General features: G+C 47.1%; 2 protein-coding genes across 2 annotated transcripts in view; both read left to right on the top strand.

The window, feature by feature from the left end:
* The window catches only part of tnnt1 (troponin T type 1 (skeletal, slow)), a 49,312-nt gene extending 43,896 nt beyond the window's left edge, over positions 1-5,416 (top strand). The window contains exon 10 of the mRNA XM_041177485.1: positions 5,372-5,416. Coding sequence (XP_041033419.1) covers positions 5,372-5,416 — 45 coding nt within the window. The remainder of the gene's footprint in view (positions 1-5,371) is intronic.
* A 6,915-nt stretch (positions 5,417-12,331) lies between these two features.
* LOC121271618 (protein phosphatase 1 regulatory subunit 12C-like) overlaps positions 12,332-17,092 on the top strand; it is a 71,996-nt gene continuing 67,235 nt past the window's right edge. The window contains exon 1 of the mRNA XM_041177658.1: positions 12,332-12,664. Coding sequence (XP_041033592.1) covers positions 12,353-12,664 — 312 coding nt within the window. The 5' untranslated portion in view covers positions 12,332-12,352. The remainder of the gene's footprint in view (positions 12,665-17,092) is intronic.

Genomic DNA, 17,092 nt, shown 5'->3' with positions numbered 1-17,092 from the left:
TCTTCGAGATTAACATGGAAATATTGCCAGCCTTGTGGCTGACAAGTGCTGGGACTATTGTAATCTGTCTTCCCAGCATTGTGACTCATCACCCATTAAATTAAAGGCGTCTCTCAGAGAGACAATCAGTTAAAAAAAAACTGATGGGCCAGAATTTTGAGATCAGTGGGCAGGCCCGGGAGTAGCTGGGACACTGTCGGCCACCGGGTCCACTGGCGAAGCGGTGCCTGGTTTAAAAGTGGCTCAGGCAGCCCCTGGAAGGCTGGCACGGAAGGACGTCTCCTGTACTTTCGCTATGGATTCGAGTGCGGTTGGGCACGGCGGGCGTGAGGGCAGGTTGAGCGGGCACTCGGCCCCCACTTTTCTGACGACTGCCTTGGCATCCTCCTGGAGGAGGTGGCAGCCGGGACGGACATGCTTCCCCCCCCAGGGATGGGAGGAGGAGGTCACCGCACCTTACCACAAGGGCATGGGAGGAGGTGGCAGCAATGGTGAGCAGCCGTGACGTGGTGTGGCGCACCTGAGTCCAGTGCCAGAAGTACTTCAGTAACCTGCCGCGCTCGGGATGGGTGAGTACCATGTTGGCATGGGTCAGTGTGCAGAAGTGTTAAGGTCTGGCCGTCCTCCCCGTGGATCTCAGGGGTGCTAGAGTCTGAGTGCCAATTGTCAGTGACACCAGAGCTGGCCATGGGGTTGAGCCCTGGCTGCTTGGACCGAATGCCCGTGTCTTGAGGGCCACAACTCGGATGTGCCCTGCCAGGTGTTCCTCAGCTGGGGTTGGCCAGGCTGCAATGGCGCTGCAGGTAGACAGTGGACTAATCAAGCTCCTCTGTTGTTTCAGGAATGACGGCCCATACAATATTAAAAGGCTTTGGACCGGCGGAGGCCCCGCTAGCCACCTAATCCTTTCCAGATACGAGCAAGATGCCCTGGAGCTTGAGAGCTGGCACATGCCCTGTGCAACTGGGCATGAAGGGGTGGGGGTGCCAGATGGGTGCAGTGCACCGTGATAAGACTTTCGCTTTGTCCAACCATTCTAATGTAGTCTCTTCATTGATGTGAGCCTTGAACCTGAAGTCCCCATTGATCATTGGAAGACGAGGGCACCATGATGCAGATCTCCATGGACAGCTTGCACAGTGACGGTGTGATGATCTTAGCTAATGACATGTCCTTGTTCTCCCTTTTTGCTTCACCAGCAGGCATGAGCTCTGCAGACCCGAAGGGCCACCCCTGACACTGGAGCTTCTGTTGTACCTGCGTCACACCCGCTCTCTGAAGCAGGCGCCAGTTCAGATACCAGCACTTCAGTGGGCATTAGATCGGCAGCTAGTATCTTGGTGCACATTGGTGAGGGCACTTCACACTCGCTTGAGGTGCAGGTGGAGCCAGAGAGTGCCCGGAGCGCTGGCAGTCAGAGGATTGCTGGGGACCAGGATGGTGCTCAGTTAAAGGCTGATGATGAGCCTCTGTTGTCCATTAGGGGGCAGATGCTGGATGTTCAGCGAGATGTGCGGGAGGATCTGGTGGAGATCCATGAGGGTATCCTTGCCATGGTCTCCCTGATGGAGGAGTCCATGCAGAGCATCAGCACTGTGTTGACCGTCATGGCTGAGTACACCGCCTCCTCCATTGAGAGAGTGGGGACTGTAATGGAGAGGCTGCTCCAGGAACAGAATCAGGGGTCCCTGGGTTTGTGCTCAGACCTGCAAGCCCTCAGGTGGTAAGTGTCCATGTGGGAGATGGATGAGGCACCCGGTATCCCAGATAGGTGCCCATCCATCAATGGCGAGGGAGGTCCAGAGCGACCTCACATTGGCGCACAAGCTGCCTGTCATCTCTGTGGGCTCTCCTCAGGGTGCTGTGGATGATAGCAGCAGCTCCTCCACCTCTCTGCCAGTGACCGTGGCATCTGATGAGGCTGCGACGACTGGGGAAATGCCAGCCGTGGCACTGGCTGCTCCCTCCCAGGCGGGGCCAGCACAGGCTCCACTGGCCAGAGGACAGGCCGCCAAGGCCATCAAGGCCAGCAAGACACACAGTCAGCAGGCTGTCTCCAATGCCAGTGCCTGCGAGTGGGGAGCATCAAGACGTAGCACTTGCAAGCATAAGTTAAAGGCACCAGGAGCACAAGAGGGACAGGTCATGGGTGATTTTATGTTCATTTATATTGACTTCATGTATACTGGTCTGGGTTTGAAGACCAGAAACATTTATGTAAATATTATTGAACTGTCAGAATGAGATAAATTGTGTTTTTGTCACCATGGCCTGAGTATGCTTCACCTATTTATTTCATAGGTGTGGGGAATGCCAGTGTGTAATGCTGGACGTAGGTGGCTCTGAACTTTATTGCTCAGGCACTAAGTGTTCTTTGTCCTTTCATACATCCAGGATGGATGCGGCAGCCCTGTCAAGCAGCTGAAGCTGATCATTGGTAGCCAAGCTCAAGGAGCGTTGATCAAGGTGTCTCTGCCTCCCTGCAGGTTACCGAAATCTGGCTGCACGCCCTCAGTATTCTCCTCACTGCACTCACCTTCAGACTCACTGCTGGACTCATCATCTGTGGCCTGTGCAGCAGTGTCAAGATCCTCTTCCTCCAGTGGGTCCCCCATTGCCAGTGCCAGATTGTGGAGAGCACAGCATGCAACCACGATCAGTAATACCCGCTCTGTGGGGTATTATAGTGCTCCTCCTGAACAGTCCAGGCATCGGAAGTGCATTTTGAGAAGACCTATGGTCCTCTCTACCACCGCCCTTGTGGAGGCATGATTCGTATTTAGTGTTTCTCTGCTTCTGTTCTTGGATGGCGGAGAGGTATCATGAGCCACTTCTTCAATGGATAGCCCTTGTCACCCAGCAGTCATCCATCCAGTCGGGCTAGAGTACTGAAGAGCCTCGGCTCCTGGGAGTATCTGAGGATGTAAGCATCATGTGAGCTGCCTGGGTACCTTGCACAGACTTGCAGAATCTCCATCCTGTGGTCACAAACTATCTGCACGTTCATGGAGTGGAATTCTTTCCAGTTGACGAAGGCACCCAGCTGACCCACTGGCGCCTTGATGGGCATGTGTGCAGCTGATTGCACCCTGGATATGGGGGAACCCAGCAAATGCTGCAAAGTCTCTGGTTGGCTAAGCCTGGCTGGCCTCATCAGTATGGTAAAGAATTAAAGGTCAGTACCTGTCTGAACAGAGCTTCTGTCACCAACTTGATGCAACTGTGGACAGCTGATTGGGAGACTCCAAACAGATCCCCCACTGACCCCTGGAAAGAGCTGGAGGCATAAAAGTTGAGGACCACTGTGACATTTAGAGCCATTGGCATGGGATGTCCACACACCCAGTTGGAGCTGATCTCAGGCCTAATCATCTGGCAAATGGAGGTGACTGTCTCCTTGAGAGGCGGAGCCTCCTTCAGCATTGCACCTCAGACGTGTTGAGGTAGCTGCATCGCTGCCTGTAAATGCTGGCAGCAGGATAGTGGCATCTTCTGCGGCCCTTTCTGCCTTGGACTTCCTGCTGGCCCTGCACCCCTTGTGCCTGCGCCTCTCCCCCCACAGGTCCCTCCCCTGGAAGCTGCATTGGGACACCCGGCCTCCTCTCCCTTCTGCCCCTCTCTTCCTCCTCAGAGGAGGTGCCTCCAGCAGAGACCACAATCCCCATTACCAGGGTAAGGGAAAGCTGCCTGATACTTGGAAGGGTCCACACGGTCTGAATCCTCCAGGGGCCATGCAGACGCCAATAAGTCCTGAAATGAAGCCTGGAAATGAAGCCCTGAACATGAGGCTGCCAAGTACCAATAAGCAACCAGCAGCGAACTATCTCCAACACTCCTCACTACTCTCACTGGCAATGCTGCTGACCCTTTTTATCCCACCCATGGATGAAGTTTTTAAAAATGTCGACTGGCCGCCTGCCCATTTTGCCCGTGCGACGACAGCAAAACCGCACAGGCAATGAAAAGACACCATCAATTGTATGTTAAGGGCCTTAAATGGCCTGTTAATTAATGGCGGGTGCAGCTCTGGCACTCACGTGCACCTGTCGATCGAAATATCATGCTGGGACGCTCACCCACCCATGGGATGTAAAATTCTGCCCGAGAAGATCACAGTAGGGTCATCATTGAGGAGGAAGAGAAGTTGCAATGTTAAACGTGGTGTTGTACACCCGAACAAATTGTCCATGCAGTTTCAGAACACACTGCTTTTTCTTTATCTGCTTCCAATTTTTCCCTTCATTTCTTCCCTCCTTGTCTAAAGGCACAACTGCCTGGCCTCTGTTACCTCACACTGAAGTATGACCATGTGTGACCATTAGCAAGGAATTTGATCCCGTTCTCACCCAGTATACTTGTTTCCAACAGAGATCACTACATAGTGGTCAACACGAGGGAACCCTGATTTATCTCCTCTCCATAGCGTGGGGCACTGATGCCAGAGCACAACATAATTATGGATGAACTAAGATCATCCACTCAGTCATCCCTCATTGTAGCATCCAATTAGTTCCAAACGTGGCTGCAGTGTATACTATCTACAGGACGAAATGCAGCAACAAGCCAACCTTTCTTCAAAGCACCTCCTAAACTCATGTCCTTCACCACCTAAGTCAGACGAGGGCAGCAGGAACATGGGAACGCCACCGTCCCTGAGTTCCCCACGTATGCTATCCCAACTTGGACAAATAATTGCCATTCCTACATCGGAGCTGGATTAAAAGCCTGGGATTCCAACCCTAATAGCACTGTACCTTCACCACATGGACTGCAGTAGTCCAAGAAGACAGCTCACCATCCCTTCTCAAGGGCAATTAGGGATGGGCAATAAACGCTGGCCTAGCCAGAGATGCCACATAAAGATATGATTCAAGGATTTTCAGCGCTACTTAACTCTTTGGAATTTTATGCAGATGTTTGGCACTTCCTGGTATTAATCCTAAATTTGCTTTTTATGAGTTTGAACCTGTGTTTTTCTTGTCCTGTTCACACAATTTATATTCAGGTGATTTTCCATACCATTATGCGTATTGTCTACCTCATTACTACCAATTCATAAGTGTCTCCTTTCAAGGCTGAACAGCTCAAGTTTCTTCCATTTCCCAGATAACCTGGTCAACATGGCCCCAATAGCAACCTCGACTGAGCTCAGTTTAACTCAGCCACAGATTGGAAACCGCATGAAATAGCTAAAATTGCACCGAATTGCCCTAAATGCCTTACATGAGGCTTATTCACTCGACAACCCAGCACTAGCAGACAACTATCACCCCAGATTGATATTATAAATGGTTGAAGAATAGTGAGGCAGTGTGTGATTTCTGTCTTCACTTCTTTCCTGATGATGATTAAATATGTGTATTCTTTCTAGATTAACCTTCTGCATAACCGCATCAATGAACACCAGAAATTGTGAGTATATCCGGAAATACGGTGTAAACCTAAGATTCCCTGTCTCATCCCTTCTCAATGTTTATGGCCTTGGGTCAACTCTCAGGGCAACTAAATCGTGATGGCAAAAGTGGGGGTCGGGGTTCATAATAACTGCACCAAAACTCAGTGTGGTTTACCAGAATAAGTGAGGTAGCTTCAAATAGGCTTCAAAACAGACACATTGAGAGAATTAGGCAGCAGAAGTGTTCTGTAGAATATTTCTCAACTCCTCTGCTTTCTTGAAAGCATCGACCGCCATCTGGGATATGGTCCCACACTTGCCAGCCACCCCCTACGCAGTGCCTGTTATTCAGAGCTTACATTCGACAGTGAGTGTGGCTGAGGTCTTTGACCAGGGAAGGCATCACCGCTGATCCTGATCTTTGCCCTTGCCCAATCAGCAACCGGAACGCTGGCTGATTTCTTTTGTTTTTCTCTGTTCTCTCTCCACCGCCAACTAACCCCCAAGCTACCTTAACCTCCATAACCCAAAGTCACCAAGGTTTACTTCACAGCCGCCTCCACTGTACTGGGCGTGGTTGGTTAACTCAACACAGATGTTGGGCCATCTGGCCTGAGTGTCTCAACTTCAGTGCTCAATTTACCAACTGAGCCAGAAAGAGAGCTGGCATTTTTGCTGCTTTCACACCCTGCTTTAAATCCTCGGTAGCACCATAAAGCGATAGCAGTCTGGTTGAGGCGGCAACGGTATCACAAACTCACACCAAGAGGTGAATGAGCAGATGCATCAAGTACTGATAGGCCTCAGTGCGATTGAAGTAATCTTTCCTACCACACCCACTGCTCAAAGAGCTAAAAACAAAATGATGGGCTCTGTGACCCTCCTTTATGACCCCATTTTAAAATTATTTTCCTTCCACCTGCTGCCTGACTGATTAAAAAAGAGGAATCAATTTTCAAAGGGCAGGATAAATGCGAGCAAGGAAACATTTTCAGGGCTATGGGGAATGGGATTAATTGGACAGTTCTTTCAAAAGGCTGGCACAGATGTGTTGGGCCAAATGGCCTCCTTCTTTGCTGCATGGTTTTTTTGTGGGGATGTTGCTCATGCCTTTTCAGAGGTGCAATTGGGATCTCACTGTGCAGAGGAATGATCCTATGTCCATTCAATTGCATTCTTGCAGCACTCTATTGTCCTTCATGCTATTTGCACACGCTCCCAGTACTGTTATTGAGACACATGAACCTATTAATTAAGGAGCCCCGTGCATTGACCATGATCTTCAAATTTTTCTACCACTAATTCTCTCCCATAAGCACCACCCACTCTTCTCCCCAAGGCTCTAGCTCCAGCTGGGGTGTGGTTCATGAGCCAAAAACAAAAATTGCTGGAAAAACTCAGCAGGTCTGACAGCATCTGTGGAGAGAAAGACTGAGTTAACGTTTCGAGTCCGTATGACTCTTCTTCAGAGCTGTGGTTCATGGGCACTGGCCAACATCCAGTATTGAGACTGTGAACTTCAAGATGGCTATTCCCTCCACGGTGGTTGCACAGTTAGGCCTGGTAGTGTTTTCAGGAGTTGTCCGAATACAGAATTATTACAGCACAGAAGGAGGCCATTCCCCCGCCTTCTCCCCGTAACCCTGCGCATTCTTCTCTTTCAGATATCAGTCTAATTCCTTTCTGAACGCCTCAAAATGAACCTGCCTCCAACACACTCTAAAATACAGGCATTTTCTAGCACGAGTCAGTAGATAAGGCCCAGGAGCAGGAAATATATTTTTAAGGCAGCTTCAATTCAGCAACTTCATTATATTAATTTCTCAGTAAGAGTAATAAAATCAGGAGCTGCACAGGCTGATAGGACATGGCAGTCACCACATAGAATTTATAGCACAGAAACAGGTCATTCAGCCTAATGAGTTCATGCCAAAGTTTATGCTTCACATGAACCTCCTCCACACTGCTTCATCTAATCCTATCAATACATCCTTCTATTCTTTTCATCTTTACGTGTTTATCTAGCTTCCCCTTAAATCCCTTCCAGTCCAGCCTGCAGCCACTCCCACCAGACCTGCTGTCACGTTACATCGATGACTTTCCTGGACCAACTGGGGTTTATACTGTGCGAGGTCCCCGACACTTCCTAAGCCACCTGCCTTTCTAAGCAAGGACGTGTCACACACCTTGCTGGTCTCCGCCTTCCGAGACATTGTCCTGCAGACTTGTTAGGATCCCCCTGCCTCATCCACCGTTCCCAGTCTTTAGAAAGGGTGACCTCCCCGCCCCACAGCAGCCTAAGCCGATGGGCGCCTCACTTATTTTGCTTGACTTGGCGAGTCGCGATCCAAGGGTTATGGCAGCTGGTGTGCACAACCAGCTACTTGGGAGTCGTAAGTGAGAGCTGGAGAGTTGGGGGACACCGGTTGCCCTTATCCACACCCCTTTTGATGTGGGTGTGCTGCTTGGCAGGGAATCGAGGGTCCTAGCCCTCACAAACATATACTCCACAATGCATCCCCTTAAATGCATCTATGCTATTTGCCCCAACCGCTCTTTGTGTGGCCCCAGAGTCGGTACCGCCCTTATAATGAACTGCCTGCTTGCCATTGCACTGCTGCATCACTAGCCCAGTGTCTTGGTACAGGAATGGCACAGCACCCAGTGATCTGATTTGGTTTACCCGCCATTTAGGTGGTGGTTTGCTCTTCGCAATTTCGCAGTCTTATTTTTACATCCCTTTCTCCAACAGCAAGAAAGCAGCGGGAAAAGGCAAGGTTGGAGGCCGCTGGAAATAAACAACAAAGCATACTGGATCTGCAGTCAGATGTCTGCTTCCGGCAAAGGGCATGAATCCAAAGACAAAGACACACTTCCTGACATAGCTCCTGTGCTTTTTCCATGGCTCCGCGGCCAAAATGTGTGTTTCTTGCAGTTGATGAAATGGAATTTCCTGAGCCTTTCCCTTACCTTCAATGCTTCAATAAAATATATGGCTAAACAATGTCTGCAGAGTTTGACAATGCAACTTTCTGGTTTTTTTGTTGTTGTTGCACTGACTGACCTTCGATGGCATTGCTCCTGGATAGACTGGGGTCAAGCTCTAAATTCTAGCATTGCCTCCCTAAATCTCTCTCCTACCTCTCTGACCAAGCATCTAGAATGCAGCGCCTGAAAAGGGTGTGTGAAAGCAGACTACTTCCTCTAGCAAGCAGGTTCACAATCAGAGGTCACAGATTTAAAATAATTGGCGAAAGAGCTGGAGGGGGAAATGAGAATTTTTTTTCCCACACAGAGGGTCGTTATTGTCTGCAAAACATGACGTGAAATCCTTAGGAACTTTCAAAAGACATTTGAACATGTACTTGGAGGAGATCTAATTTGCAGGGTGATGGGGAGAAACAGGAGGTTTTGTGGTGCAGTTGTAACGCCCCTGCCCCTGAGCTAGAAACTTCAGGTTCAAGTCCCAACTCCAGCACTTGATGACCAAGTGACATGGCCAAACAGGTTGAATAGCAAATTATAAATCCTTCCAACACATGCCAATATCAGGTGGTAAGAGTGGGAGAGATTCTTGGTCACCCAAATGAATTGAAAGAAATTGGAGCCCCCTACCATTGTTATCCATAGCTCCAGGCACAGCAATTTGGACTCCTTGGCGGACGGAGGGGTTGCTGGTTGGCTCAGTTGGCTAGATGGCCAGTGTGGATCAGATTGGTGCCATCAGCAGGGCATATAATCCCTGTTCTGCTGGGGTGGATTCAGGGCCTGCCTCCTTGCCCTACCTGTGGGTAGTGAGCACAACGTTATAGGTTGGACTGCTTTCGGGCAGAGACCTGAAGAAGAATGGGAGAAAGCTAGGGTGTGACACTAAAATGGAGCTGGCACATGCATGACAGGCCGAATGGCCCTGTTCTGTCTGCAACACTCTTAAGATTCTATTCCTTGCTCCCTCATGTACTTATCGAACTTCCCCTTAAAAGGCATGTATGCTATTTGACTCAATCATGCCACATGGTAGTGAGCACCACATTCTTACCAACAGCGAAGTCCATGCACTGTACATTTGTATTCAACCTGAACAGTTCCCTTAAGGCTGTGGCTCCAGCATTCCTGCTAAGTGGGAGGGAGAGGGGGTTGTTCTAAATCCACGCGACCTGATGTTAATTGATGGCTAATATCTGAGTCTTGATGATTTCCAGAAGCTTGCAATGCTCTGGCTGTCGCCTTTATGAAAGTCAGGCCAGAAAAAAAAGGAAACGTTCTTTAATTGTTGTGCAGCTGCAGCAATGCGTTGAAGTGTGATGATGTGTTCCTACAATTTTTGCGTGTGCAAGTCAATCCATGAAAAGAGAGAATGTGCAACGTTACAGGAATAAGGCAGGGGAGTGGGACTATGTGGAATGCCCTTTCAGAGAGTAAGTGCAGAGTTGATGGGCCAAATGGCCTCCTTCTGCACTGTAAAGATACTGTGATACAGTAAGTAAAAGAATGCCTTATGAAGACAGGGACATTATACCACAAAATGTTATCCTTTTCTGCAGAGTAGTTGTGTATCCCTTTAAGGCTACAAGGTCTAATTGGTGGAGGTCAGTTAAGAGGATGTTAAATAAACACTAGATTATTGTACACAAAGAAACTATAAAAATCATGGCCTTGGCGTTTTGAGTTCCTGGAAAGTTACTTTGTTCCCTTTTCTTTTACAGAAAGTTGTATATTACACTTGAAATATGATGAACTTGAATTGAACATTAGCCATCATACATAGGAACAGGAATTCAGCCCATCGAGCCTGCTTCGCCATTCAATTAGATCATGGCTGACCATCTAGCTCAGTGCCACTTTCCCGCACTATCTCCAAGTCCCTTGATGTCAATAGTCTCCAGAAATCTATCGATTTCTGTCATGAACATGCTCAGTAATTGAGTTTCCGTAGCTCTTTAGGACAGAGACTTTCAAAGATTCATCACCCTGAGTGAAGAAATTCTTCCTCATCTCAGTCCTAAATGGGCTACCCCTTATCCTGAGATTATGTCCCCTGGTTTTGGGCTCACCAGCCAGGGGAAACATCTTATCTACATCCACCCTGTCACGCCTGGCAAGAATTCGGATACAGATAATATATACTAATAAAATAAACTCTGGCACTGATGAATAGGTTTCTCATATATAAGATGGCAACAGGGTAGAAAAGACTTCAGAAACACACTCCATTGTGCTGCCCAATGGCCACTGCCTGCATCTACATTGATATAGGCAACTCTTTACATGCAGCTTTTACAGTTTAAGTGTTAAATGTTGACAGAATAACATGCTCAAAAATTGTGACAATGGGAAGTTGGGAATAACTTAGTCCCCATTTTAAAGTTGGATATTTTGCTTTTTAAAAAAATTATATTTTGATTTTGTATTTATAGTTAACAAACAAATCATACAACATAAACAGAACCTATAGCATAGGGGATTCTCTGCAGTACAGGCTGCAAAACTAAGGTACTGAGCACCACTACAGTATTTTCTAGAATAGTACAGCTTAAGAGCAGGCCATTCAGCCCAAGTCTGTGCCATTTCTGTTTTGACTGGTATCAAACACTCATTAAAATCACAATATCCAATTTAACAAAGAGAAATTTAACGTATTGTCTTGAAGCAATGACCTTAATTCAGGGCTGCTTTGAAGCTGTATGCTGTTTCTGAGTTGTATGTTGTTCATGAGCTTTTTGTGTGGGTTGACATTCAAATCTGCGATCTCTACCACCTAGAAGGGTGTGGGAAGCAAGTGCCTGGAAACACCGCCACCTGCAAGTTCCCCTTCAAGTCATTCACCATCCTGGTTTGGAAATATATTGACATAAAAGCACTATGGGAGTACTTTCACCACATGGACTCCAGCGGTTCACCACCACCTTCTCAAGGGAAATAAGGGATTGACAATACATAGAATGCTTACAGCAAAGAAGGAGCCCATTCGGCCCATCATGTCTGTGCTAGCCCTCTGAAGGAGCAATTCACCTTGTGCCAGTCTCCTGCCTTTATCCCATAGCCCTGCAAAATTTTCCATTTCAGATAATAATCCATTTGCCGCTTGAATATCTCGATTGAACCTACCTCCACCACAAGTGAGACAGTGTATTCCAAATCCTAACCACTCACTGTGTGAAAAAGTTTTTTTCTCACCTCGCATTTGCTTCTTTTGCAAAACACTTTAAAACTGTGCCCTCTGGTTCTTGGTCCATTTACGAGTGGGAACAGTTCTCCCTATCTACTTTGTCCAGACCCCACATGATTTTGAAAACTTCTATCAAGCCTCCTCTTGGCCTTCTCCTCGCCAAGGAAAACAGTCCCAACTTCTCCAATCTTACCTCACAACTGAAGTGTCTCATCCCTGGAACCATTCTCGTGAATCTTTTCTGCGCCCTCTCTAATACCTTCACGTCCTTCTTAAAAGTGTGGTGCCCATGCAGAACTGGATGCAATACTCTAGTTGAGGACGAACCAGTGTTTTATACAGGTTTAATATTTCCTTGCTTTTGAGCTCCCTTTTGACAAACCCAAGGTTGCGTAAGCTGGCAATGCCAGCGACACCCACATCCCATGAATGAATAACCAAAAAGCAAAGTTAGAAACCAAAAAGCAAAGGGAAGAGGCCTTTGCAGGACAGCAGGCTAACGTTGCTGCAGGTCATTCTTTACACCCTTCCAAATCACTTTTGGATGAAACACTCCTCAGAGCCTGAGGGCTGTGGACTACAGCATCCATCACTGCCAGCCAGCCAGCCATCCATCCACCCAACCAGCTGAACAATGCGCATGCGTAGGAACTACAATCCCACAATCCTTCGCTCCGGGCTCCCGTCGAACTACATTTCCCAGGAGGCCGCAGCACGTCACGTCAGGCACCGGATTCTGCGTCACCGCGCAGCTCCACCCAGCAGAAAGAGGGCGGCTTCAGTCAAAGATGTCGGAGCGGGCGGGAAGCGGCGCTGCGGCTGCCGCCGCCGTCGCTGCCAAGGAGAAGCGCAAACAGCAGCTGAAGCGCTGGAAGGGTTCTTGCACCGATTTGGAAGCGGGCGAGCCGCGGTGGCTGGCGCGGCCCGGGACGGGCGCCGGTGCCGTCAGGGGTTCGAGCCTGAGGCGGGTGAGGTTCGAGGCGGCGGCAGAGTTCCTGGCGGCCTGCGCCAGCGGAGACGCGAAAGACGCCGAGGAAATGCTGAGGGGAGGCGCCGACGTCAACTGCGCCAACACGGACGGAATCAGCGCCCTTCACCAGGTGCGGACTGCGCCTGCGCTGCACCGGCATATCGTGGCGCGCATGCCCAGCCGTGCCGGCAACGGCAAAATGCGCACGCGCGACGGTGACCGCAAGGCCACGGGGCCTCTGGGAAATGTAGTTCGGATCCGCTCTTCCCCTGCTAGGCGTTAATCGTCATTTTTGGCGATTGGGACTACATCTCCGAACATGCATCCTGGTTTCCGCATCTAGGTGTCTTGAAGTATTTATATACCTGTTCAAGTTTGGGAAAACTAAAACTGCTGTGCTCTCTGGCACTTCTTTTGCCAGAATATTGAAGGGAACAGCATACTCCCGAATTATGAATATAGATCACAATGGTAGAGACTTGGTTTTGGGAGTAAAATGATGAAATATCTGGGGGTGGGGTTGAAAGTTTCAGGGGTGAAACTGATCATTGTTAGCTCAAAATGTGCGGCTCACATTGGCCGTTCATAATCTGGCAATCTTTACACAGTGGTACTCGAAATTTGTCCTTTCTCACTTATATTCACTTAAAGAATTTAAAAGTACAACAGATTTTTTAGTTTATTTGATTGAATTGCAGCTTTGCGGTTTATGAAAAGTGTATCATGCTGTTCAGTTTGGGGGAAAAAAGGGAAGCTGTTGGAAATGTTCTGATCAGTCAGTGTATATTAAGATTATTTAAAAAATGATATTAGAAGTGTAACTCGTCAGTGGGTGTGAGCGCTGAGTCAGAAGGATGTTGCTGCAATCTTCGCTCCACTTCTATTCTGCAATGTCAGAGGTGCCCTTTTGGAATGAGATGCTCATCATCTCATGACACTACCAAAGACCAGGGATTTCCTAACATAGTCTAATAGTCAACTCAACTAACATTATCTAAAGCATATTAACTGGTATTCTGCAGGGTTATGGGGAGAAGGCAGGAAATGGTTCTAGGTGAGTTGCTCATTTGGTGAGCCAGTGCTAACACAATGGGCCAATTGTGCTGTAACAATTCTGAGATCCGTCTGTTTTTGCACGTGGGATGCTGCACAAATTTACTGTTGTCTACAGGAATGAGTGGAAGGATCGAGAAAACTAATGAATAGAGACATGAGAAACCTTTTCATGCAGTGTGGTTAAGATCTGGAATGTGCTGCCTCTGTGATGGAGGCAGGTTCAATCAAGGCATTTAAGAGGGAATTGGATTATTATCTGAAAAAGAAAAATTGGAAGGGAACAGCACTAGTGCATGGTTCACTTGGAGAGCTGGCACAGGCCTGCTGGGCTGAATGGCCTCCTTCCGTGCTGTAACAATTCTCTGATTCTTCTAAAAAAAAATGAACTGAGCTTCTGACTTCTTCCTCTCCAGCATCAAAACTGCTCACTTTCACCCCCATAGTTTCGCACATGTCTGTCTCACTTCAGCCCACCTGCTGAAACCATCAACTGTGCTTTTGTTGCCCCTAGACTCAACTAAATATGGCCCCGGCTGGCCTCCCATTTTCAGCCTGCTATCGCCATTAGCTCATCCATAGCTCTGCTGCCCCTAATTTCTATGAAGGCTTGCTGACCTACATTGGCTCCCCCTTCATGAGCACCTCTATTTTAAAATACTCCCAAATGTTTAATTCTGCCCTTGGCCTTGTCCCTCCCTATCTCTGTACACTAACTCCAGCCCTACATACCTTTCAAGATTCTGCGTTCTAACTCTGGCCTTTTGTGTATCCCTCCACTCTGTTCACCTCACTACAATCAGCCATTGCTTCAGCTATCTAGGTCCTAAACTCTGGAATTTCTTCCTTAAATCACTGTCTCTCCAACCCTCAAAGTTTACCTCTTTGACCAAGTTTTTGGTCACCTATCCAAATACCTTGGCTCAGTGTCAGCTTTTGTTTGATTATGCTCCTGTGAGGTGCCATGGGATATTTTACCAGCTGAAAGGTGAGATATAAATACAGGTTGTTATACACAAGATTACACATCAAAAGTAATTAATCAGTTGAACAACATTGAGGATAAGATAAGGTGCTAGATGAATGCAGGTCCTGACTGTCCTTCACAAATGCTGATTGATTTGTGTATTTTCAGTCATTTTCATTTATCCCTTACAGCTTGTAGCTTCCCCTCTAGCAGATCTTTTATTTTTCTGGACTAACTACGTCTTTCTTAATCGGATGAATTAAGAGTAATGCAAATGTATTTTGTTGGCTTGATCTAACATACAATCCACCTCCTCCCTATTTGGCAATGATCCTCCTCGGCTTTCAACTCCCTGACCTGTTCCAACCCCTGCATTCAAGCAGCAATCCTCTCTGCATGTTTGCTCCAAGCTTTCTCTGACTTTGCACATGAAGGACCTGTATCCTAACCTGCACCATCCAGTTCAAACATAACACCCCTGCTCCCTCCCAGCTGTGCTCACTGACCTACATTAGCTCTCAGTCCAGCTGCGTCTTAATTTTAAAATTGTTATCCTTGTTTTCAAATCCCTCTTGTGTTCTTGCTACTCTCCCTATCTTTGTAATCTCTGCACTCCTCCAATCCTGATTTCTTGTGCGACCTTGATCTTAATCTCTCTGATATCCACTGCCCCCTAGGGTAGAGAATTCTAAAGATTCTCAGCCCTCTTGAGTGAAAAAGTTTCTCCTCATCTCAGTTCTAAATGGTTGACCCCTTATTTTAAGACTATAATACCCCAATTCTGAGACTCCCCTAATGGGAAAAACAGGCTCTCAGCATCTACCCTGTGAATCCCTCTCAAAATCTTATGTCTCAATGAGATCACCTCTCATTCCTCTCAACTCCAAAGATTGTAGGCTCATTCCACTCCATCTCTTCTCATAGGACAGCCCTCTTGCCCAACAAATCAATCTAATGAATCTTTGTTGCACTCCCGCTAAGGCAAGTATATCCTTCCTTGGTTCAAGAGACCAAAACTACACATGGTACTCCAGGTGTGGTCTCACCAAAGCCCTATATAATTGCAGCAAGACTTCCTTACTCTTGTACTTCAGCCTACTTGCAATAGAAACTAACTTATCATTTGACTTGCAAATTGGTTGATGTACCTGCATGTTAATTTCAATGTTAATGTGATTCCTGTGCAAGGATGTCCAAATGCCTTTGAATACCCTGTTACGAAATAGTGTCTTATCTTAGTTTTAAAAAAAATGCTTTTTTGGTGCTATCTCCTTCATAACACTATTTAAAACCTACTTCTTTGATCAAGCTTTTGGTCATGTCCCAATATCTGCTGATGTGTCAAATTTTGCTTGATAACACTTGTGTGAAGCTTCTTGGAGCATTTTTCTGTATGAAATGCACTATATAAATGCAGGCTATTGTTACTGAACCTGTCTGCAGAGGAGCAAAAAAAAAAAACCATTGAGGAAACTTTGCATTTGCACTTTTTAAAAAAACTGTTTGCAAACGATTGCAACATTGCTGCAGATTGTGTTTATGTGCACACTGGGGTTGCATTTATCAGTTGCCTGCAGCATTAGTTTGTCTCGCACACTGAATTAAACGGAAATCTACTTTGGCGAAGAGGGAGTGCATTCATAGGTTATGTCACTTTTAATCAAAACAAATGATTTATGCTCTTTGGTGTGACGGCCCTTGATATTCTCAGCAAGCATTAGGAGGGACAGGATTTGTAATGTCATAGTTCCTTATTTTTCACTGTGATTTGAATTTAGTTCCTTCCCGCTTCTCCCAGTGCCTCGGTTGGTGTTCAACACTACACAGTGTTGTACCAAGCCTTACAGACCATTTGGCTCCAAGTACAATGCATGGTCTCTGCTCTGCTTCCTGATTTCTACCCACTAGGACTATAAACCTGTCTAGAAACTTGTTTAGACCAGGATCTTAGTTAGACCACACTTGGAATACTGAGCAAAGTTCTGATCACCCTATTACAAAAAGGATATAGAGGCACTGGAACAAGACTGAAAGAGAGATTTACTACAACAATACCAGAACATAGTTTCCACCTAGCCAGAAAGATTGAACAGATTGGGGGCTCCTTCTGCAGAAAAGAAAAGGCTAAGGAATAACCTGATAGATCTTTAAGTTATGAAGTGTTTTAAATGAGGTAAGCACAAATAGACTATTAAGATGTAGGAGCAGAATTAGGTCATTCAGCCCATCGAGCCTGCTCTGTCATTCAGTGAGATCATGGCTGATTTGATAATCCTCAACTCCACTTTCCTGCCTTTTCCCCATAACTCTTGATTCCCTTACTGATTAAAAACCTGCCTTGAATATACTTAACCCAATCTTTACAGCCCTCTGGTAAAGAATTCCACAGGTTCATTACCCTCTCAGAGAAGAAATTGCTCCTCATCTCCATTTTAAATGGGCGACCCCTTACTCTGAGATTATGCCCTCTGGTCCAAGACTCTCCCACAAGGGGAAACAGCCTCGCGGCATCTACCCTGTCAAGCCCCCTAAGAATCT

Source organism: Carcharodon carcharias, chromosome 31 (assembly GCF_017639515.1).
Source record: "Carcharodon carcharias isolate sCarCar2 chromosome 31, sCarCar2.pri, whole genome shotgun sequence".
Lineage (NCBI taxonomy): Eukaryota > Metazoa > Chordata > Chondrichthyes > Lamniformes > Lamnidae > Carcharodon > Carcharodon carcharias.
This window is presented reverse-complemented; position numbering and strand designations above follow the sequence as displayed.